The 20,858-nt window shown below is 55.9% G+C and overlaps 2 protein-coding genes across 2 annotated transcripts in view; both read right to left on the bottom strand.

Annotated features, from left to right (window-relative positions):
* Nucleotides 1-2,675: 2,675 nt before the first annotated feature.
* On the bottom strand, nt 2,676-6,547 carry LOC132536439 (immunoglobulin superfamily DCC subclass member 3-like; the record flags this gene model as incomplete). Its single annotated transcript, XM_060184307.1, has 3 exons — nt 6,441-6,547; nt 3,534-3,839; nt 2,676-2,802 (listed from the first exon to the last, which is right to left on the bottom strand). Coding segments are annotated over exons 1-3 (506 nt in total), but the record flags the coding sequence as incomplete, so codon positions are not given.
* A 3,369-nt stretch (nt 6,548-9,916) lies between these two features.
* The window catches only part of IGDCC4 (immunoglobulin superfamily DCC subclass member 4), a gene marked incomplete at its 5' end in the record, with an annotated part of 37,922 nt that continues 26,980 nt past the window's right edge, over nt 9,917-20,858 (bottom strand). Inside the window, 7 exon segments of the mRNA XM_060184306.1 lie at nt 9,917-12,365; nt 13,626-13,769; nt 14,519-14,744; nt 15,618-15,723; nt 17,359-17,496; nt 17,629-17,799; nt 18,421-18,548. Coding sequence (XP_060040289.1) covers nt 11,913-12,365; nt 13,626-13,769; nt 14,519-14,744; nt 15,618-15,723; nt 17,359-17,496; nt 17,629-17,799; nt 18,421-18,548 — 1,366 coding nt within the window.

Here is a 20,858-nt window from a genome sequence, read left to right as displayed (position 1 = left end):
CTGTCCCCCCAAGCTCACTCTGAGTCAGCCACTAGTTCAGCCCCAACCCCACCCCACCCCCCTACTTTGCTAAGACCTGGAACAGGGTGGGGGGACATCCCCAGCCACCTGCTCTGGCCGGGGGCTCAGATGCTCTCAGACCTGCTCACACAGACCCAGCCCCCATCAGTGTCCTGGGTAGGGGTGACTGTGTGTCTGTGGGCGGTGCTTAGGGACCCCCACACACCCCTCATCCTGGGCAAGCAGCACCAGGCTCCAGGGAGCCTCACCCCCTTTCAGCAGTCACCATGTGGACAGAGAGCTCCCCAACTCGGGGAAAAACCCCACCATTGGTCACCTTTAGGGGCCTCAGTGAGTGGAGAGAGCAAAGGTTTCTGGGTCCCCCAGCAAACAGCCCCCCCCCCAGTGAGGACAGCAGCTGAGAGGAAAGAGGAGTCAAAGCACCTGGTTGAGCACACATGTTATCATGCACAAGGACCAGGGTTCAAGCCCCAGTTCCCACCTACAAGGGGAAAGCTTTACAAGTGGTGAAACAGATCTGCAGGTGTCTGTCTCTCTAGTTCCCCTTCCCTCTCGATTTCTGGCTGTCTCTATCCAATAAATAGATTTTTTTTAAAAAAAAAATTTTTAATGACCATCTCTGTAGTCAGTTTTCTTGAACCCCCTGGTATATGTGTGTGTGAGGGGGGAGGGGTGTCTCTCCCTGAATTCCAGGCCTGAGGAGACTATCGAACCCAGACCAAGGAGGGCACGAGGTCACCTTCCCCAGAAACCACATTTTTCCCAGCAGCGACTCTCCCCGGGGCTCCATACTCCCTCCACCCACCGTGCTCCTCTCCCTTCCGCCCTGCCATCTGCTGAGGCTGCCCTGCTCAGGAGGGGGCTCCGGGGACTGGGGGGGGGGGGTTGTCCATTGAGCCAGAAGCATGGGGCTGCCTCCCAGAGCCCAGAGCTGAGGGCTCCATATGGGGGCCGAGCCGGCCAGCCTTAGAACAAAGGCATGACTGGAACCTGGGAGTGGGGGGTCCTGCCTCCCACTGTGCCAGACCTCAGAGCCGGGATGACCCAGTCAGAAGGGAGAGCAGGAGGGTGCAGGATGCCGGCTTCTCTCTAACATGGGTCCCTGGACCTCAAGTCCCCTCTTGTCACCCCCGACGGGGAAATCGGTCTCTTTAAGACACTAGCCCAGGGAGTTGGGCAGTAGCACAGTGGGTTAAGTGCATAAGTGCACATGGTGCAAAGCACAAGGACTGGACTGGCATAAGGATCCTGGTTCGAGCCCCCGGCTCCCCACCTGCAGGGGAGTCGCTTCACAGGCAGTGAAGCAGGTCCGTAGGTGTCTTTCTCTCCCCCTCTCTGTCTTCCCCTCCTATTTCTCTCTGTCCTGTCTAACAATGACAACAACAATAATAATACAACAATAATAATTACAACAATAAAAAAAACAAGGGCAACAAAAGGGAAAATAAATAAATATAAAAAAATTAAAAAAAAAAAAGACACTAGCCCAGGGGGTGGGGTCGGGAGACAGAGCACACAGGACCTGCATGCAGAGTGTCCCAGGTTCAGTCCCCAGCACCGCCAGTAACCAGAGCTGAGTGGCACTCTGGGCAAAACAGAAACGAGACAAAATAAAAGGTGCACTTGGGCCCAGGCGTGACACAGTGGATGCAGCACTGGACTCTCAAGACCAGGGTTTGAACTTGAGACTTTTACTTCGGCGTGTGTCAGCCAGATGGGCTATCTCCGAGCCACAAGTGCACATGTAGGAACAAACAGCCGTTTATCACTGAGACAGGGAGACACCCCCCCTCCGGCAGAAGTCAGGCAGAAACCCCAGCCCTGCTCTCTCTTCTCCCACTCAAACAAGCCCATCCATTTCACATTACCACAACCCAGACGTGACTGCCTCACGTGTTGGCAGTGATGCCACCAGAGTCAAAACCACATCTCTTTAAAAACTCATTCCCAGGTCAGGGAGATAGCATGGTGTTTCTACAAAAAGACTGTCATGCCTGAGTCTCTTAGGTCCTAGGTTCAATCACCGGCACCACCAGAAGCCAGAGCTGAGCAGGGTTCTGGGAAAAAAACAACAAACAAATGAGCAATAAATACAGATTCATTCACTCACTCGGGAGAGGGAACCAGAGCATCACTACAGCGCTTGTAATACCAAGGATCAAACTCAGGACCTTGTGCTTCAGAGTCCAGCACTTACCCTCTGTGCCTCCTCCCAGACCACAGAACTATTTTTAAATAGACACACATGGAGTCGAGGGGAGTTTTGACCTCAGTGTCCTAACCCTGCAAGTGTTCCAGCAATAGCTGGCTAAAGCAGTCTGTGAGCAAACTTCAGAACATGATTCCGGGGGTGGTGGGGCTCCATCCAGCCCCCAACTCCGGAAGTCAGCGTGAAACACTGCACCGGGCCAGGCCTCTTTCTTCCAGTCTACTCGATCGCGTGGGGCTGTGCAAGTCTTGACCACTGAAAGGACCCCTACGTGAAAAGCAGCCGACAGACCCCAGCTCTGGAGGAGTGCATCAGCGGCAGAATCAAAGTGGAGACGCAAACACGACAACAGCAGAAGCGGAGACATCAGAAAGCAAAGGCAAAAGGGGCAGGGTGACAGGGACACAGCGAGTGAGCCAAGGCCGAATATGAAACGGCCGCGTACTAGACCAGAAACTCTAAAATCCCAGTCTTGCCATCACCTTTCCCGGAAGCTGAGTCAGAGAGGGAGAACACAGGGTGAAACTCGGACGGTGGTGGCAGAGTAGGGTGCCGTACCAAAGCAAGGAGATCTGGGCAAGAAATGGAAGAGGGGGGCTTAATGGGTAGGGGGGTCCTGGGTTGGGGGTGAGAATATGTTGCAGACACTCAGTATGTTGCAGGATGCAGGAAAAGGAGCCCATTAACCTCCAAATGATTATTAAACATGATTATTTGTGGGAGTGGGGTGGTAGCGCAGCGGATTAAGCACACATGGTGCAAAGCACAAGGGCCGGCAGAGTGATCCCGGTTCGAGCCCCCGGCTCCCCACCTGCAGGGGAGTCGCTTCACAGGCGGTGAAGCAGGTCTGCAGGTGTCTGTCTTTCTCTCCCCCTCTCTGTCTTCCCCTCCTCTCTCCATTTCTCTCTGTCCTATAAAATACCGACAACATCAGTGACAACAAAAATAACTACAACAAGGGCACCAAAGGGGAATAAATAAATAAATATTTTTTAAATATAAAATGGGAATAAACAAATAAATAAGCCTTTACAACTCAGGATGAAAAAAAAATGCAAGACTTAAACTTCAGCAACAGGGACTTTCACAGCATACAGTCACGTGGAAATTAAGATACTTGGATGCAAAAGTAACCACAGCTATCTCTTTCCCCTCTCCCTCTCCAATAATGTCTGGCTATGTTCTTGTCAAATCACTTCCCAACCAGCTCCGGATTATACCTCCAGACTGACTGTCTCCTAGTCCCCTAGATGGCTGTTCCCCAGACAGGGGTAGGGGGTGGGGGGGGTGGGGGTCCACTTACTTGCTGCCTGGATGCGAGCCTTCCTGCTGACCACCAGCCCGAAGCGGTTCTGGGCCACACATTCATAGTCACCCTCATCGGTGGGGCCGTCCTCCCGGGCCCCCCGGAAGTGGGGGATGACTAGGGAGCCGTTGGTCAGCACAGTAGCCTGGGCACTGTCTGGCACTTCCGCCCCATTCTTCCTCCAGCTGATCCGGACAGGAGGAGTTCCTTCCACCTCGCAGCCCAGCGCCAGGGCCTGCCCAGGCACCGCCACCTCATCACCAGGCTCCACGGTGAAGGCCAGTTCCGGGGGTTGGTCCTGACCTGGGGGGGGGGGTGGGCAGGAGAGAGGAGGGGGAGGGTGTGCAGTGAGCAGGGGGTCCCAGGCCTCACTGCATAGACCTGAGCCTGCTTTCGGTCACACTGACCAGAGGGAACTCTACGCCAGGGTGCTCTCCTTCCACTAAGAGGCAACCGGGTGCCCCACCATCTGGTCCAGGCCTATCCTCAGACTACACAGGGCACTGTGTCTGTGACACCGGTGGGTCCCCTCTTCTGCAGAGAAGCAAACAGACATCAGGTGGTTCACTCAGGACTTCGCTATTTCCTGTCGTAATTCTGGGTCCCAGAGGCAAACCTGGTTTGGATTCAGCCGCTGCCACCCTTAGAGTCCCTCTTAGTGCACCCTAAAGTCTGTAGGGGGAAGAGGGGTAACCCCTCTCGTGGGATTAAATCACCAAGAGCAGCGGAGGCTGTCACCCAGTTTCTGAACACCATCAACACATCTGTTCCTTCTCCTTCTCACAAAATGGGGAACTCTTTTTTTTTTTTTTTTTTTTTTTTAGGGATTAGGCTTAAAAATGTTTATTTATGGGAGTTGGGCGGTAGTGCAGCAGGTTAAGCGCAGGTGGTGCAAAGCACGAGGACCAGCATAAGGATCCCAGTTTGAGCTCCCAGCTCCCCACCTGCAGGGAAGTCGCTTCACAAGCGGTGAAGCAGGTCTACAGGTGTCTATCTTTTTTAATATATTTATTTATTTCCTTTTGTCGCCCTTGTTGTTTTTATTGGTGTTATTATTGTTGTTGTTGTTGATGTCGTTGTTGGATAGAACAGAAAGAAATGGAGAGAGGAGGGGAAAGAGGGGAAGACAGAGAGAGGGAGAGAAAGAGAGACACCTGCAGACCTGCTTCACAACTTGTGAAGCGACTCCCCTGAAGGTGAGGAGCTGGGAGTTCAAACTGAGAACGCCGGTCCTTGCGCTTTGCACCATATGTGCTTAACCCGCTGCGCTACTGCCCTACTCCCAAGTGTCTCTTTCTCCCCCCTCTCTGTCTTCCCCTCCTCTCTCTATTTCTCTGTCCTATCCAATAACGACGACATCAACAACAACAACAATATAACTACAACAATAAAACAAGGGCAACAAAAGGTAATAAATAAATTAAAAAAATAACCTTAAAATGTTTATTTATTTATTGGCTAGAGATAGAAATCAAGAGGGGGGGAGGTAGAAAGGGAAAGAGAAGAGAGACACCTGCAGGCCTGCTTCACGAGAACTTCCTCTCTCTTTCTCTCTCTCTTTTAAAGATTAATTTTCTTACACATGAGAGTTTCACAGGAGACCAAGAGAGAAAAGTCAGTGTCCCTACAGCAAACACAGCCCGAGGATCCAAGAAGGAGGGTCAGGCATGCAAGCCCGGTACTCTGCCGCAGAGCCGTCTCTCTGGCCCACAAATAAGTCTCATAAAATAAAAATAGTAAATAAATAAAGGCCTGGGTGGCGGCAGGGCAGCAGAGCACAGGACTGGCACACGGAAACGAGAGGGCTGCTCCCCTGCGCCGTGTGCAGCACAGAACGGTGCTCTGGTTCTCTCTCTCTCTCTCTCTCTCTCTCTCTCTCATTAACACAAGTAAGCGAGCATATGCCCTTTTAATAAAAACAGATACGTTTTTGTGCTCCCTGAGTTTTGTGATGGGGACGTAACTCAGCCCTGGCAATGAATAAGTTAAAAATAAAAATAAAAAAGACTCAAACACTGTATGAGAAGTTGAAAGTTTGAAGCAAGCATAAAGTGAGAGGAAGGGTAGGTAGCAGCTTCTCTGAGCCCTGCCCTCCCCAGGGGGGTCCAGGTTTGGGAGGGTCTAGGTCTTTATTGTAAGGAGGGGGTGGCACTGAACCTCCCTGTCCATCCCCCGGAATTCAGGAAGGATTCCGGCACGTGGAGTGAGGCAGCCTGGAGACTCAGGAAGCTGGCAGAGGAGGCGGGGAGGGGTCAGGGGTGGGGAGGCGCCTAGGACCCCTGGAGCAGACACAGCACTACGTGCCCCCCAACAGCCTCAGAGAAAAGTGGGTGCTGGGGCTGTGGGCGTCTCCCCACCTTCAGGGACACTTAACACCTTGAGACCCCTTTGAACCCTGTGCAACCCTGACCCCACCACACAAGGCCTGCATTTCGGGTCCGGTCCCCTCTAGGAAGAGCAATTTGGGGTAAAGTTTCTCGGGGTGCAGACGGGATCTCTAACTCCCCCCTGGGCCCCAGGGAGACCTCACAACCCAGATGCTGGTGCAGGAGGCTCGGGGCTCTCTGCCCCTTTTGCGGGGCCTCTACACACCCCCGGGTGGGGCGAGGTGCACACGTGGACACCCTGCCGCTGGTCCTCTCCGGGGGCGTCCCCTGCGCCCCCAGCCTCCCGGGGGGCTTCTCTCGGGATTCCTCCTCCGCGTCCTCGGCCCGGGTGCCCAGCCCCAGCTCGGGATCTGGGGTGCACCCTCCGCACCCCGCCGCCCCTCCCCTAGGTCCTTCACGCCTAGCTCTGAGCCCACCCGACCCGACTGGGCTGCCGCCTGGGTCTGGAGACCGCAGCCTGGGGGAGCCCCCACCCGCCCGGCCCCGGGTCCGAGTGCCCCACACCAAACCCACTCACCGTGGCCGGGCGCGGGCAGCAGCAGCCGCAGCAGCAGCGGCAGCAGAAGGCGGGGCGCGCGGGGTGCAGCCATGGGCTCGGGGGGCTGGGGGGCTCTGGGGGGCTCACTGCACCGGGCCGGGGCGGCGGGGGGCTGCAGGCCGGGGGCTCCCGGGGGGCGCCGCTCTCGCCATCTTGCACCCTCGGCGCCGGCGATCTGTCAGCCGGGCCCGCCCGCCCCGCGGCCGCCTCCCGGGTCCGCCCCGCCCCCTCCCCCGGGGCCGGCGGGGAACAAAAGAGCCGGAGCGCGGCCCCCGCGGGGTCCGGGGTGCGCGGCGGGGCCCGGGGGCAGGTCCCACCAGCCCCTCCCGCTTCACAAAGCTGCCCCAAGGGGCCGGTGTGGCTTCCTCTGGATCTCCGGGGCTGCCCCCCACCCCCCTGTCCCCTGCCAAGTGACCTGGAGCTAAAGCTGGGGTCCTGGGGGCCGGGAGACACAGTGGGCAGCGCCCACCCGCCGCTGGCCCGCTGTGTGCCCACCCAGCTGGCTTCAGCTCACCGTGGCCGCTGCAAAGGACTGGGTGGGACGACTGGCCCCGTAGGAGACAGCACGTGGACGCTCAGACTCTCAGGGCACCCCTGGTCCCCGGAGGGCTCCCTCTCTGATGCCAGAGATCTCACCAGGACGAGGGAGAGTGAGACAGGCCCAGGGCCGGAGGCCCCAGGTCAGCAGAGTGACTGAATCCCACTCCAACAACCCCAAGCCCTTCTCGCAAGGCTTTCCTGATGGAGAAATAACCAAGTCCCTTTTTGGACAGCACTTCTGGCATCCTGAGGTCAGGAGGCTACCCCACAGAAAACAGACTCCACGAGCACAAATCAGCTTCACCTGCACCCGCCAGAGGCAGGTTAAAGCCCCAGAGCAGTTTAATTGCGGGGGGGGGGGGGATGCTACCCCCCACCCCTCCATACAGAGCTGCAAGACTCAGCAGGCCCAGTCTGGCTAGTGCTGGACCTTTCCTCAATGGTTAAGCCAGGCATAGTGTCATTCTTCTTTTAATTTTTTAATTATTATTATTAGAGACAGAGAAATCAAGAGGGGAAGGGGAAATAGGGAAAGAGACTGAGAAAGACACCTACAGCCCTGCTTTACCACTTATGAAGCTTTCCCCCTGCAGGTGGGGCCCTGGGGCTTGAACCTGGGTCCTTACACACTGTAATGTGTGCACTTAACCAGGTGCACCACCGCCCGGCCCCCAGTGTCATTCTTCTCATGGCAGCTCTTGAGCTGAGAGTCAGACGGCTCACAGGACAGCTCTGTGCTCTCTCTCTCTCATGTCCATGAACATTGGGGTGGCTGTTCCTGGGCAGGGCAGCCTCTGGCTCCTGCTCACCCCCAACTCCCAGCAGGGGAGGGTGCAAAAGGGGCACAGGTGCGTGCAGGTGAGTGTGGCCCTGGGGTCTGTGTGGCGTGGGGCTGGGGCAAGCTACCCAGGGTTCCACAGAACGGCTTAGTCCACTAAGACCTGCCTTTCCACCCCTCTTCTGCGTCCCAGAGACATGTGTTCAGATGAAGGAGAGAGTCCCAAGAGAGCCACCAGCTGGGGAGAGGGATCAGCCTTGTGAGAGCACAGGACTTGCATGCCTGAGGCCCCAGAGGCTGCAGATTCAATTTCCTGCACCACCTCCTGCCAGAGCTGAGCAGTGCCCTGGGCTCTCCCTCTTTGTAGAAGCATTCTTAGTCTCTCTCTTGCTTCTAATAAGACAAATAACAATTAAAAAATTTTTTTATATTTATTTTCCTTTTTGTTGCCCTTGTTTTTCATTGTTGTTGTAGTTATTGTTGTTGATGTCATTGTTAGATAGGACAGAGAGAAATGGAGAGAGGAGGGGAAGACAGAGAGGGGGAGAGAAAGATAGACACCTGCAGACCTGCTTCACCACCTGTGAAGTGACTCCTCTGCAGGTGGGGGAGCTGGGGGCTCGAACCTGGGTTCTTGAGTGTTGTGATATGTGTGCTCAACCAGGTGTGCCACCACCCGGCCCCTCACAACTTAAAATTTTATTAAATTTTTATTTGTTTATTTTGGATAGAGACAGAGAAATTGAGAGGGAAGAGAAGGGAATAAGGGAGGGAGAGAGACCTGCGGCATTGTTTCATTGCTTGTGAAGCTTCCCCTACAGGGGACCAGGGGCTTGAACCTGCATCCTGTGCACTGTAATAAATGTGCTCAACTAGGTGCACCACCACCCAGCCCCTTAAAAATGATTATTTGTGGGAGTCGCGCTGTAGCGCAGCGGGTTAAGCGCAGGTGGCGCAAAGCACAAGGACCGGCATAAGGATCCCCACCTGCAGGGGAGTCGCTTCACAGGCGGTGAAGCAGGTCTGCAGGTGTCTGTCTTTCTCTCCCCCTCTCTGTCTTCCCCTCCTCTCTCCGTTTCTCTCTGTCCTATCCAACAACGACGACAATAATAACTACAACAATAAAAAAACAACAACAAGGGCAACAAAAGGGAATAAATAAATAAAATATTAAAAAAAATTTTTTAAATGATTATTTGTGAGAGTGGGGCTGTAGTGCAGAGGGTTAAGCGCACATGGCGCGAAGCACAAGGACCACTGTATCAAGAGGTCCTTCCTTCTTGATTTCTGGCTGTCTCTATCCAATAAATAAATAAAGATGATAATAATAAAAAATTAAGTTGTGGAGCTGGATAGCTAGGTCACCGTGTAGGGCACCTACATGCCTTGCACACATCCAGGCTCAAGCCCCAGCACCACATGGAAAACACCGTGGCAACAGAAGCAGCTCCCGTGCTGTGGCATCTCTCCCTCTGTCTGTCTGAACAAAATGGCCCAGAAAGGTAAAATTGCATATGTTTGAGTCCAGGTTGCACCTCCCCCACCAAAAAAAAAAAAAGTCATCAAAGAATTCATTTTCCTTAAATGCACTCTTTTAAAAAATTATTATAGAGGGGAGTTGGGCGGTAGCGCAGCGGGTTAAGTGCATGTGGCGCAAAGCGCAGGGTCAGGCGTAAGGATCCCCGTTCGAACCCCCGGCTCCCCACCTGCAGGGGAGTCGCTTCACAGGCGGTAAAGCTGGTCTGCAGGTGTCTTATCTTTCTCTCCCCCTCTCTGTCTTCCCCTCCTCTCGATTTCTCTCTGTCCTATCCAACAACAACATCAATAATAACTACAACAATAAAACAACAAGGGCAACGAAAGGGAATAAATAAATATTTTTTAAAAAATTATTATAGAGGAGTAAGGACCAGAATGGCATGTTGTGAGGTACATGCAGTGCTAGGGACTGAACTTGAGGCCTGACGTGTGCCTCTCCTGTGCTCTACCTGCTGTGCCAATGTTCTGCCTGGCCCTGAGGAGGGGGAAAGATGGCTCCCTTTTGTGCAGACTTCCGCCCTCCCCATTCTGGGAGGAAGAGTCCCGGCTCCAGTTCAGGAAGATGGAGAACATTTTAGGCGAGGGTTCCAAGAGAGAATGCCAGGTTTTTGGAAAATAGTTTATTAGTTTTTGATAAGGTTCAACTGATACATGATCAATGCCTTGGCTTAACACTCAAGAATATCGTATTGGTAAGAAGACAAAAAAAAAAGTCTGAAAAATAATTAAGTAATATAAGATAAACGGAATACAGACAGCTATGAGCAGGGGTCAATTATACTTGGCATGCATCAAAAACAAAGTCATCTTTTTTTTTTTTAAGTGAGACTCAGAAAAGTAAGGCCTCAATGGTAGGTGACAAAGGGACCCTGTGAAAGGCCCCAAACCCTACAAAGACACAATCCCTAGTGCTTCCAAATCCCCGGAAATGTGTGACAGCCGCCTTCTCCTCCTCATTGGCGTGAGTTATAGAGAGACCAGAGTTATTACTTATTTGCTTCTGAGAAACAATTTCCCACCCAACCTAATGGGTTATAAATCGTCTCCTTTCCAGCTATTTAATTTAAACCAGAGCCTTGGCGCTTACTAAACACATGAAAAATGACGTGGTGTGACGTGGTGTGACGTGGTGTGACGCCGAGCGCCTGCTGCTGTGAAAGACACGCCATTCAGAACAGGTTTGGTCTTTCTGTTTTTTACTTTCCATTCTAGGAGGGGGAAAAAAAAAATCAAACCAGCAAAATCAAATGAGGCTTTTGACGTTCAGAGCAGTGTTCTCGACGCTTGGCGTCCGCCGTCCAGAGGGAGCTACTGTCGCGGCTCCTGACAGGGCTGTCCCTACAGAAGTCCCGGGAATAATCTCTAGTTTTGCCACCCTTGGGCTGCAGGGGGGAGGGGTAGGAAGCAGGGGTGTCACTCAAATGTGAGTGACACGCGGGTGTAGTAAACACAGATACTGCCAGGGTAGCAGCTCACTGTAAGAGAAAAAAAATTGGAACAGATAGACTGGTTCTCTCTAATTTGGCCCAGGAGCCAGAATTAACCCTGGATGTGCCGATGGGGGGGGGGGTGATGTAAAGATAATAAAAGAGAAAGAGCAAGATGGACTGGGGAGAAAATATGCCCCCCCGGGGGCTCCCCCTGGGACGTGGGGCAGAATCAGACAGGTGACTCTACACCCAGGTCCCATTTGCCCTGGCGGGTTGGGGGCAGGTGGGGCAGGGGCAGAGGGTGACCCTGGGTTTGACTCAGCTGAAGGTCCGGGCACCCCTCCCTCCCTCATCAGCTAAGGGTCATGTCACTGGTCACCCTTTACCTTCAGCGGGGAAACAGAGTCCCAGCAGCCTCCACCCAGTGGTCTCCAGCCACCCCCTCCCCCACTTGCCACAGCCCCCACCCCTGGTGTGATTTGGATTCATGGCCTCCAAGAAGGGGCCCCATCTCCCCCCCCACACACACACACACATCTCATCCCCCGGGAGAGAGTTTGAAGGTCTTTTCCACTCAAGGTGAGAAGAAAGAGACGGGTGTGGTAGGGCAGGAGGGGCTGTTACAAGGCTGTGGCCTCAGAGCAGACATGAGGTAGTCTTGTTGTCAGGGCAGCAGAAGCACATTCCACTCAGTTGGAGGAGGGAGGAAAGGAGGGAGAGAGAGAGAGGACAGAGCAAGCACAGAGGCAGCCAGACACAGCAGAACTGACAGGAGGACTTCCTGGAGGAAGAGGAGGCCCCCAGGGACTTGGTGGTGCAGGGAAGAAGACAGACAACCCAGAGCAGTGATGGGAGGGAGGCAGGTGGGCAGAGGGAGAGACTTTTCCAAACCAGGCACTTCCCAAATTACAAAACTAGAAGCAGGATGCTGAAAAGGGGTGCCCTGCCTCGGGCCTAAGGTCCCCCCTCAGACGCAGGGAGATGGAGGACCGTCTTTGTCATAGACAGGGCACTGCAGACACTCTCAGAGTGTGTAATAAAAGGGGTGCGGGCCAGGGGCCCACAGGGCTGGGCACTGGCCCCTGGGGAGGAGAGCCACCTGGAGTTGGAGATTGCACGTGACACAGGCCCCCCACAAAAGAAAGGCCTGGCAGCCAGCAGCGCTCAGGGGTCGTACTGTCCCCCGCCCAAGCCAGCCAGTCCCCCAGCACACCCCTCAGGCGAGCTAAGCAGAGTGGGTGAGGCACGGGGCTGCGCTGGACTGGCTCCTGGGGGGCTGGGTGTGGGGGGCTGGCTGCTGGTCCCCAGGGGGTCCCCCTGCACCCCCGAGCCATGGGGCTGCAGGCTGGAGAACGGGCAGGCTGCCTCGGCCCCCTGCGGCAGGCAGGTCAGTCTGTCCGGCCCCGGGGCAGGCCCCTCACCCCCGCTGGGCTCCCTGTCCTGCCAGCTTGGCCCGGGCCCCGAGACCAGGCCCCCCGAAGAGCAGTCAGGGGTCTCAGGGTTCTCTTCCAAGTCTAGGTCAGGGCTCCCTCGGGAGGAGCCGAAATCCGAGTGGACAATGACCTCAGCCTCCACCTGGTTCCTGCAGGTGGGAGACGGCTTCTTCCTGCCGGTGCCCTGGGGGGGGGGAGGGACACGGTGTGTGCCGCTGAGGCCACTGGACATGGGGCCACGCCCCAGGCAGCACAGAGTCCCGGGCTCTTTTTTTATTTTGTTCCAAGGGCTCAAGCCTGAGCTACTTCACTGCTCTCAGTGGACCTTATCCCCCTTCTTTATTATTTCATTCTATTTTATTTGACAGAACAAAGAAATTGAAAGGGAAGAGGGACAGAGGTGGAGAAAGAAACAGAGAGGAGACACCAGCAGCCCTGCTTCACCGCTTACAAAGCCCCCCCCCTGCAGGTGGGGAGTGGGGTTCTGCAAAAGACTTTCATGCCTCAGGCTCTGAGGTCCCAGGTTCAGTCCCCAGCACCAGCACCAGCCAGAGTACATCTTGCTCTGATGTACTTTCTCTCTTTCTGTCTTTCGTTAACATAAATAAAAGAGATCCTCTCTAGCCTCTAATTGACCTTTGCGGCCTCAGAAAGGAAAGTCTTTCTGCAGAACCACTATGCTCTCTCCCCAGCTCTTTTTTCCTCTTTTGATTTCAGATAGAGGGCTGGGGAGACAGCACAATGGTTCTGCAGAAGACTCTCCTAACTGAGGCTCTGAGGCCCCAGGTTCCATCCCCAGCACCACCATCAGCCAAAACTGAGCAGGGGCATATCTCTCATTAAAATCAATAAATAATAAATAAAACATAAAAAATCATTTCAGGCGTATATATTTAAGGCAGGAGAAAAGCCACAGCACTGTTCCACCACCCACAGGGCCTCCCAGGTGTCACCCATGGTGCTCCCCTGTGCTGTGGGGGGTTGGAGCTCGGGCCCTCGCTTTCCTGGCTGAGCTAACCTTCCACCCCAGACACTCTGCGGTGGCCACCGAGGTTGGGTAAAAGGGACAGTCCCAGGGGCCGGGTGGTGGCGCACCTGGCTGAGCGCACGTTACAGTACACAAGGCTGTGGGTTCAGGCCCCCAGTCCCCACTTGCAGGGGGAAAGCTTCGCGAGTGGTGAAGCAGGGCTGCGGGTGTCTCTCTGTCTCTCTCCTTCTCTTATCATCCCCTCCCCTCTCATTTTCTGGCTGTCTCTACCCAATAAATGAATAAAGATAATAATAAAATTTAAAAAGACAGTCCCCACACCAGGGAAGTCACAGTCTCCCCCAAACCGGCCTGCCCCCTCCCACTCGCATTTAGACTCTGGGGAGGTCCGGGCTAGATTCCCACCCCAGGGAAGCAGCTGCTGGGGGGTCCCCTGCAGCTGGGAGAGACCCTGACCTTCACGGCGTCATACACCAGGGCCTGCAGCAGCAGCGTCTGCCCGGCACCAGCAGGAGGCAGCAGAGCGCTGGTCAGCGAGGGTGTGGGGTCAGCCCAGGGCCCTGCCCAGCATGGCCCACCTCCAGCCTGGGTCCAGGAGGTCTGGGGGAACAGGAGAGGCGCCCTGAGGGCCGGGCTGGGGGAGGGAGGTAGAAGAGGGGCAAGGCGGGAAGGGGGGCTGCCTCCCCCCCTCTCCGAGACCTTGGGTGAGAGTCTGGGGATAGGAGGCGGGTGGGGGAGTGGCACTGCTCAGAGCCGGGCGGTGGGGGGGCCCATACCTGGTGCTGGCTCACCTGCCCAGTCCTGGTTCCTGCCCCCCTCTCAGTCCTGGGTTCTGGCTCTTCCCCCAGGCCTGGGTCTTAGCCCCCACTCCAGTCCTCAGTCCTGCTCCCTCCCCTCGCCCCTGTTCCCCTCTCCCACCCCCAGTCCTGGGGCCCTCACCTGGGTCCCTTCTGCCCCAGCTCTGGTCCTGCCTCCCCTCCCCACCTGGGTCCTGGCCCACTTGGCTGCACCCTGGTTTCTACGTCCCCATGTGCTGCAGATGACCGGCATCTGCCTCTGGGGGTGCAGCCAGCCCAAGCCCCCCACCCACACACCTGCAGATGACCGGTATCTGTCTCTGGGGGTGCAGCCAGCCCAAGCCCCCCACCCCCCACAGCAGTCCTGGGGGCCCCTCCCTCTGTTAGAACCAGGATAACCCACCTTGGGGGCTGGAGGCCCATCTGCCGCCCTCCAGCTGTCTCCTGGAGGGGAGGGAGGGAGGGAGGGGGTAGGAAGGGAGGGCACCCCGCCTGGCCTGCACTGGGCTCTGGCGCCCCCTGCCGTCCAGTCAGGGAAGGAAGGGGGCTCACCTTCCGCTTGGAGTGAGCCCGGCCCTCGGAGACGCCGCCCCCCATGAGGCTGTGCACCTCGGCCCTGTGGTCGTCCACGTCTGAGGGTGGGGGGGACCAGTCCTGGGGGTGGGGGTGCACCAGGGACTCCAGCTCATGCGTCGAGGGGACGCTAGGGGGGCCCAGCCTGGCCCGGGTGTAGAGGGCAGGGTTCCCGGCAGCGGATGACAGGCCGGGGAGGGCTTCCCTGCAGGAGGAGACAGGGGACAGTGCGCATGTGTGTGCATGTGTGTGCAAGTGTGTGTGCGTGTGTATGTGTGCATGTGTGTGTATGCATGTGCGTGCATGTGTGCGTGTGTGTGCATGTGCGTGTGTGTTGGGAGACAGTGGAAGTGTGCGCATGTGTGCATGTGTGTTGGGAGATGGGGGAAGTATGCGCACGTGTGCGTGTGTGTGTGTGTGTGTGTTGGGAGACGGGGGACAGTGTGTGTATGTGTGTGTGCATTCCGTGTGTGTGCGTGTGTGTGTGTGTGCATGTACGTGCACATGCATGTGTGTGTGTGTTGGGAGATGGGGGACAGTGTATGTGCATGTGTGCGTGCGTGCGTGTGTGTTGGGAGACGGGGGCAGTGTGTGTGCACGTGTGCATGTGTGTGCATGTGCGTGTGTGTGTTGGGAGATGGGGGACAGTGTGCGCGCACATGTGCATGTGTGTGTATGTGCTTGTGTGCGTGTGTGTGCTGGGAGACGGGGGACTGTGTGTGTGTGCATGTGTGTTTGTGTGCATGTGCATGTGTGTGCATGTGCGTGTGTGTTGGGACTGGGGTGCAGCCTGTGTCCCCGACAGGTCCTGGTGCGTCCTCCTCTGTGACCAGCACAGAGATGAGCCTCAGCTGGGCAGCTGGACATGGGTGGGGGCTCCGGGGGTTGGAGACCTCGGGTGTCTCTTTTCAACATTCTGGAGGGGGACTCGGGAGGTGAGGGGGGGCATGCAGCTCTGTGTTGGCCAGCCTGTGTTGAGGGAGATCAGCTGGGGGACTCCCCGAGTTCCCCCTCCCCAGCCCATGACGTGAGGGTTTGGGGTGCAGCAGGCCCGGCCCCGTCCTTGCCCCCTGCCCACCTGTGGGGGCTTCGGCGCAGGCCGGCGCACATGCAGCCGAGCAGGCAAAGGAGGCCCAGGCAGACGCCCACGATGATGCCGGTGACCGAGTGCACATCCAGGGAGTCTGGCAGACGGGACGGGGGCACAGGTCATGGGGGCAGGACCCCTGGCCTGAGACCCCTCATGCTTTGGGCAGGCTTGGACTCTGCTGCCGGGACTGGAGAGCCCCAAGGCCACTCAGGGGTAACCCCGACCTCACAGGCCCCCCTTCCCCCCAGCAGGGCTGCTGCACCTACGGCCAGGGTCCAGTACCACAGGCCCCCAGTAGAGAGCGCCCTGCTGGGTTCAAGGCTTGGCTGGCACCCCTTATATTTTAAATAACTTATTTGTTTTGAATAGAGACAGAGAGAAATTGAGAGGGAAGGGGCAGAGAAAGAGACACCTGCAGCATGGTTACACCACTCATGAAGCTTCCGCCCTGCAGGTGGGGACTGGGGCCTTGAACCTGGGCCCTTGCACAGTGGTATGTGTGTGCTCAATCAGGTGTGCCACCACCAGCCCCCCCCACCTAATTTATTATTATTGTTGCTGTTATGAGTCAAGAGGTGACTTGCTGGGGCCTCTCGCCTGCATGGTCCCAGCACTCCCGGCAGACTCTCTTCTTTTTTAATTTCAGTAGGACCGTGAGAAGCAGAGACACCATGCTCAATCTGCCCCTACGCAGGTGCCCACAGGAGGCGGTGGGGCTTGAACCCAGGTCCTTGTGCTTAATGAGGTGTGCGCTCTACCGGGTGAGCCATCTCCCAGGCAAACAAACAAACATGGACACCCACAATCTGGACTCTCCAGTGCTCACTAAAACTCTTTACTCACTCACTTATTTCTGAGAGAGAGGCCAGAGCACCGCCCAGCTCTGGCTAAGGTGGTGCTGGGGGTGGAGCCTGTGGCCTCAGGGCCCTCGGCATGAAATATATTTTAAAAATTAATGGGGGCCAAGAGATAGAAGCTGATTGAGCACGCATGTTGCCGTGTGCAAGGACCCAGGCTTGAGTCCCTGATGTCACACGGAAGCACCACAGACAGCACCAGAGGAAGCTCTAGGGACAGTGGAGAAGTGCTGAGTTCTCTCCCTCTCTCTCTTTCATCTGAAATTATAAAGGGAAAATTACTATCACAGGTAATAGGACTGTAGAAGAGTGAACCCCTGATACAAAAAAAAACATTGAATGCATTTATTCAATGAGAGAGAGGGAGGGAGAGGGGAGACGGAAGGAGGGAGGGAGAGGGGATGAAGAGAGAGAGGAAGGGGGGGAGGGAGAGAGAGAGGAGACTCATGGCCTCAGGTTTGCAGAAAGCACATGTGACACCCCCCCAAGCTGATCCCCGAAAATGACCCGGCCAGGCCAGTGCCCTCCCAACACTGCTCCCACTGCCTGCCCCTTCCCAGGTGGTCCAGGCCAGGCCATGCTCACCGGAGCCTGTCCACACCCCCTCCCCTCCCAGGGTGCCCTCTCCCCTTCAGTCCAGGAGGACCATTTTCCACAGTGATGGAAGTGCAGCTGAGAGATAGCGCTCTGGGTGGGGCTCCTCCTGCCTTGTCACAAAGATGGCCCAGATTCCAGCCATGGTGCCGCCACATGGGTACTGCCACAGAACTAGGGGAAGCTCCAGTGCTGTGGCCTCTCTCCTTTTATCTCTCCCTCTCTCTCTCTCTCTCTCCTCTCTCTCTCCTTCCCTCTCTCCTTGAGGGCCCCCCTACCTGTGAGCTTCTCCTGCAATGTGACCACGTCCAGCAGGCCAGAGAACGGCCCGGGCCCTACCTCAGTTCGCGCCCCCATCTTGAAGAAGTACCGAGTGTCGCTCTGCAGACCTTGCACCTCCACGCTGAAGACATCCCCTGGGGGGAGCAGGGGAAGGGGGTGCTGGGCTAGGCCAGGACGCCCTGCAGAGAAGCACACCTCCCCCTGCTCCAGCCTCAGCCGGCCCCTCCCCCTCCCGGAATCTTGTAGAAGCAGCAGGAGAGCCTCACCCTGGGCGGTCAGCAGCGTCCACTGGTGCTCCGGCTGAGAGTGGTTGCTGGTGTAGAGAATCAGGTATTCCACGATCTCCCCATTGGGCTCGCTGGGCGGGCACCAGAGCAGCTGCACCGAGGACGGCGTCGGGGAGCTCAGGCGCAGGTCTGAGGGGGGCGTGGAGGGCCCTGGGGTGCAGCGAGGGGGCGGAGAGAGGCAGCTCCACCTCACCCCTCCTCTCCTCTACAACCCCCCAAACCCCACAAGGACCAGTGCTGAGGAGGGGGCAGCCGGGGAAGGGGGCATTTGAGGGCCGAGCTATGTCAAACCCTCAGTCCCAGTTGGCTGCCTGTCCCCAAGTCCACTCAGACAGAAATACTGTGTTTGCGATGGCTTGTGCTGGGGGGAAGGAAGTAGCTTCATGAGTGACCCTTGGGGCATGGGGTGCCAGCCGGGGCATATGGGAGCACTATGCACAGCACCCAGGGAGCCCATGGAGGGTGGGCAGGGCTGTGGGGTCTCTCCTCTCTCAGCACCAGGCACAGCACCCAGGGAGCCCATGGAGAGTGGGCAGGGCTGTGGGGTCTCTCCTCTCTCAGCACCAGGCACAGCACCCAGGGAGCCCAGGGAGGGTGAAGTGGTGCCATGCTGTCTCACCCCGTCTCTGGGTTTGCCTTCCTCTCTCATCTCTCCCACCTCCTCCCAATCCCAGATTCTGTGTTCTGGCCTCCCTGGCCTGGCCTGTCTCCAGCTCCTCTGAATCTCCTGTCACCTGGGAGGGGGTTTGTCTCAGCCATGGGGTCACTTACGGTCAGGCAGCGTGGAACGTTCCACCACGGAGCCAAAGGGCCCATCTATGTCCACACCATGTGACTGGATGGCAAACTCGTACTTGGTGAAGGGCTTCAGGCCCCGGATGAGAATGTCCTCTCCCGAGCTGCCAGGCAGGAGGGGCCAGTGTCTTAGACACACTGTCCGAGGGCACAGCCCCCCAGCTCTCCTGTCTCCCATCATAGCCTCAGGCCCTGCCCCTCCAGCATGGGAAGACCCAAACACACAGGTGTGGGTGTCCTTTGCTCACAGGCCTGCATACTCCATGTCTAACCACCTAGCCATCCCCCTCCTCCAGGAAGCCTTCCTGGACTATATGGGGTTATCCTCGACCTGAGCAACTATCTTTGCTGCATCTTTTTCTTGACTCACTATTTCTTTTTAAATATTTATTTATTTATTCCCTTTTGTTGCCCTTGTTGTTTTATTATTGTACTTATTATTGTTGTTATAGATGTCATCATTGTTGGATAGGACAGAGAAAAATGGAGAGAGGAGGGGAAGACAGAGAGGGGGAGAGAAATATAGACACCTGCAGACCTGCTTCACCACCTGTGAAGCGACCCCCCTGCAGGTGGGGAGCCGGGGGCTCGAACTGGGATCCTTTAAGCCAGTCCTTGCGCTTTGCGCCAAGTATGCTTAACCCACTGCACTACCACCCGACTCCCCACTATTTCTTTTTAAATAAAGATTTACTTTATGGAGCTGGTCAGTGGTGTACCTGGTTAAGGGCACACGTTACAGTGTGCAGGGACCTGAGTTCAAAGCCCTGCTCCCCATCTGCATGGGGGAGGCTGAACAAGCAGTGAAGCAGAGATGCAGATGTCTCTTTCCTCCTTTCCTTCCTCCTTCCCTCTGAATTCCTTTCTGTCTCAAAATAAATAAAAATAATATCTTTAAAAAAAAAACTGTGGGGGGTCGGGCGGTGGCGCAGCGGGTTAAGCGCATGTGGCGCAAAGCACAAGGACCGGTGTAAGGATCCCGGTTCGAGCCCCCGCTCCCCACCTGCAGGGGAGTCGCTTCCCAGGCGGTGAAGCAGGTCTGCAGGTGTCTGTCTTTCTCTCCCCCTCTCTGTCTTCCCCTCCTCTCTCCATTTCTCTCTGTCCTATCCAACAACGAACAACGTCAACAATGGCAATAATAACCGCAACGAGGCTGCAACAACTAGGGCAACAAAAAGGGGGCAAAATGGCCTCCAGGAGCGGTGGATTCATGGTGCAGGCACCGAGCCCAGCAATAGCCCTGGAGGAGGAAAAAAAAAAAAAAACAGCTATGGTCTGGGAGGTGGTGCAGTGGATAAAACATCGGACTCTCTAGCATGAGGTCCTGAGTTCAATCCCCGGCAGCACATGTACCGGAGTGATGTCTGGTTCTTTCTCTCTCCTCCTATCTTCCTCATTAATAAATAAATAAAATCTTTTTTTTAAAAAAAAGCTATGCTTAAAAAATACCAAAGCTGGGGAGTCGGGCTGTAGCGCAGCAGGCTAAGCGCAGGTGGCGCAAAGCACAAGGACCGGCGTAAGGAATCCGGTTTGAACCCCGGCTCCCCACCTGAAGGGAAGTCCCGGTTCGAACTCCGGCTCCCCACCTGCAGGGGAGTCGCTTCACAGGCGGTGAAGCAGGTCTGCAGGTGTCTGTCTTTCTCTCCTCTCTCTCTGTCTTCCCCTCCTCTCTCCATTTCTCTCTGTCCTATCCAACAACAACGACAACAACAATAACTACAACAAATAAAAACAACAAGGGCAACAAAAGGGAATAAATAAATAAAATAAATATATAAAAAAATTTTTTTAAAAAATACCAAAGCTGAACTGAGGCCTCAGGCACGTGAGTCCAGTGATCCCCCAGCTTTTGCTGTTGTCACTGGGGCCTCAGCACCCTGGGCCGACTTTCTGAGAGAGACAGAGAGAGGAGGAGACCACAGTACAGAGTTCCCCAGGGGGGAGCGGTGGGTTTGAGGGGGAGCTGCTGGCCTGGCGGAGCCGTTACAGTAACCAAGTGAGCTACTCTGTCGACCCTTTCCCTTGATTTGATTTAACTTTCATTTCTTTCTTTCGTTCCCTTTTTTTTTTTTTTTTGCCTCCGGGGTTATCGCTGGGACTCGGTGTTGACACTATAAATCCACCACTCCCAATGGCTTTATTTTTTGCCCCTATTTTGATAGGACACAGAGAAACTAAGGGGAGAGAGAGAGAGAGAGAGAGAGAGAGGGTCCTGCAGCCTTGCTTCACTGCTCGTGACACCTCACCCCTGCAGGTGGGGGGCAGGGCTTGAACCCAGGGCCTTGTGCATGTTAGCCTGTGCACCCAACTGGGCCAACCACCACCTGACTCCGCTTTCTTTTCTTTTTCTTCGCCTTGGTCATTGCCAGAGCTCCACCTGACTTGGCAACATCTTCAGCTAGAAAGGAGGTCCC

The sequence above is a fragment of the Erinaceus europaeus genome, unplaced genomic scaffold (assembly GCF_950295315.1).
Source record: "Erinaceus europaeus unplaced genomic scaffold, mEriEur2.1 scaffold_923, whole genome shotgun sequence".
NCBI lineage: Eukaryota > Metazoa > Chordata > Mammalia > Eulipotyphla > Erinaceidae > Erinaceus > Erinaceus europaeus.
The sequence above is the reverse complement of the archived record's forward strand: the minus strand, read 5'-3'. Positions and strand labels throughout refer to the sequence as shown.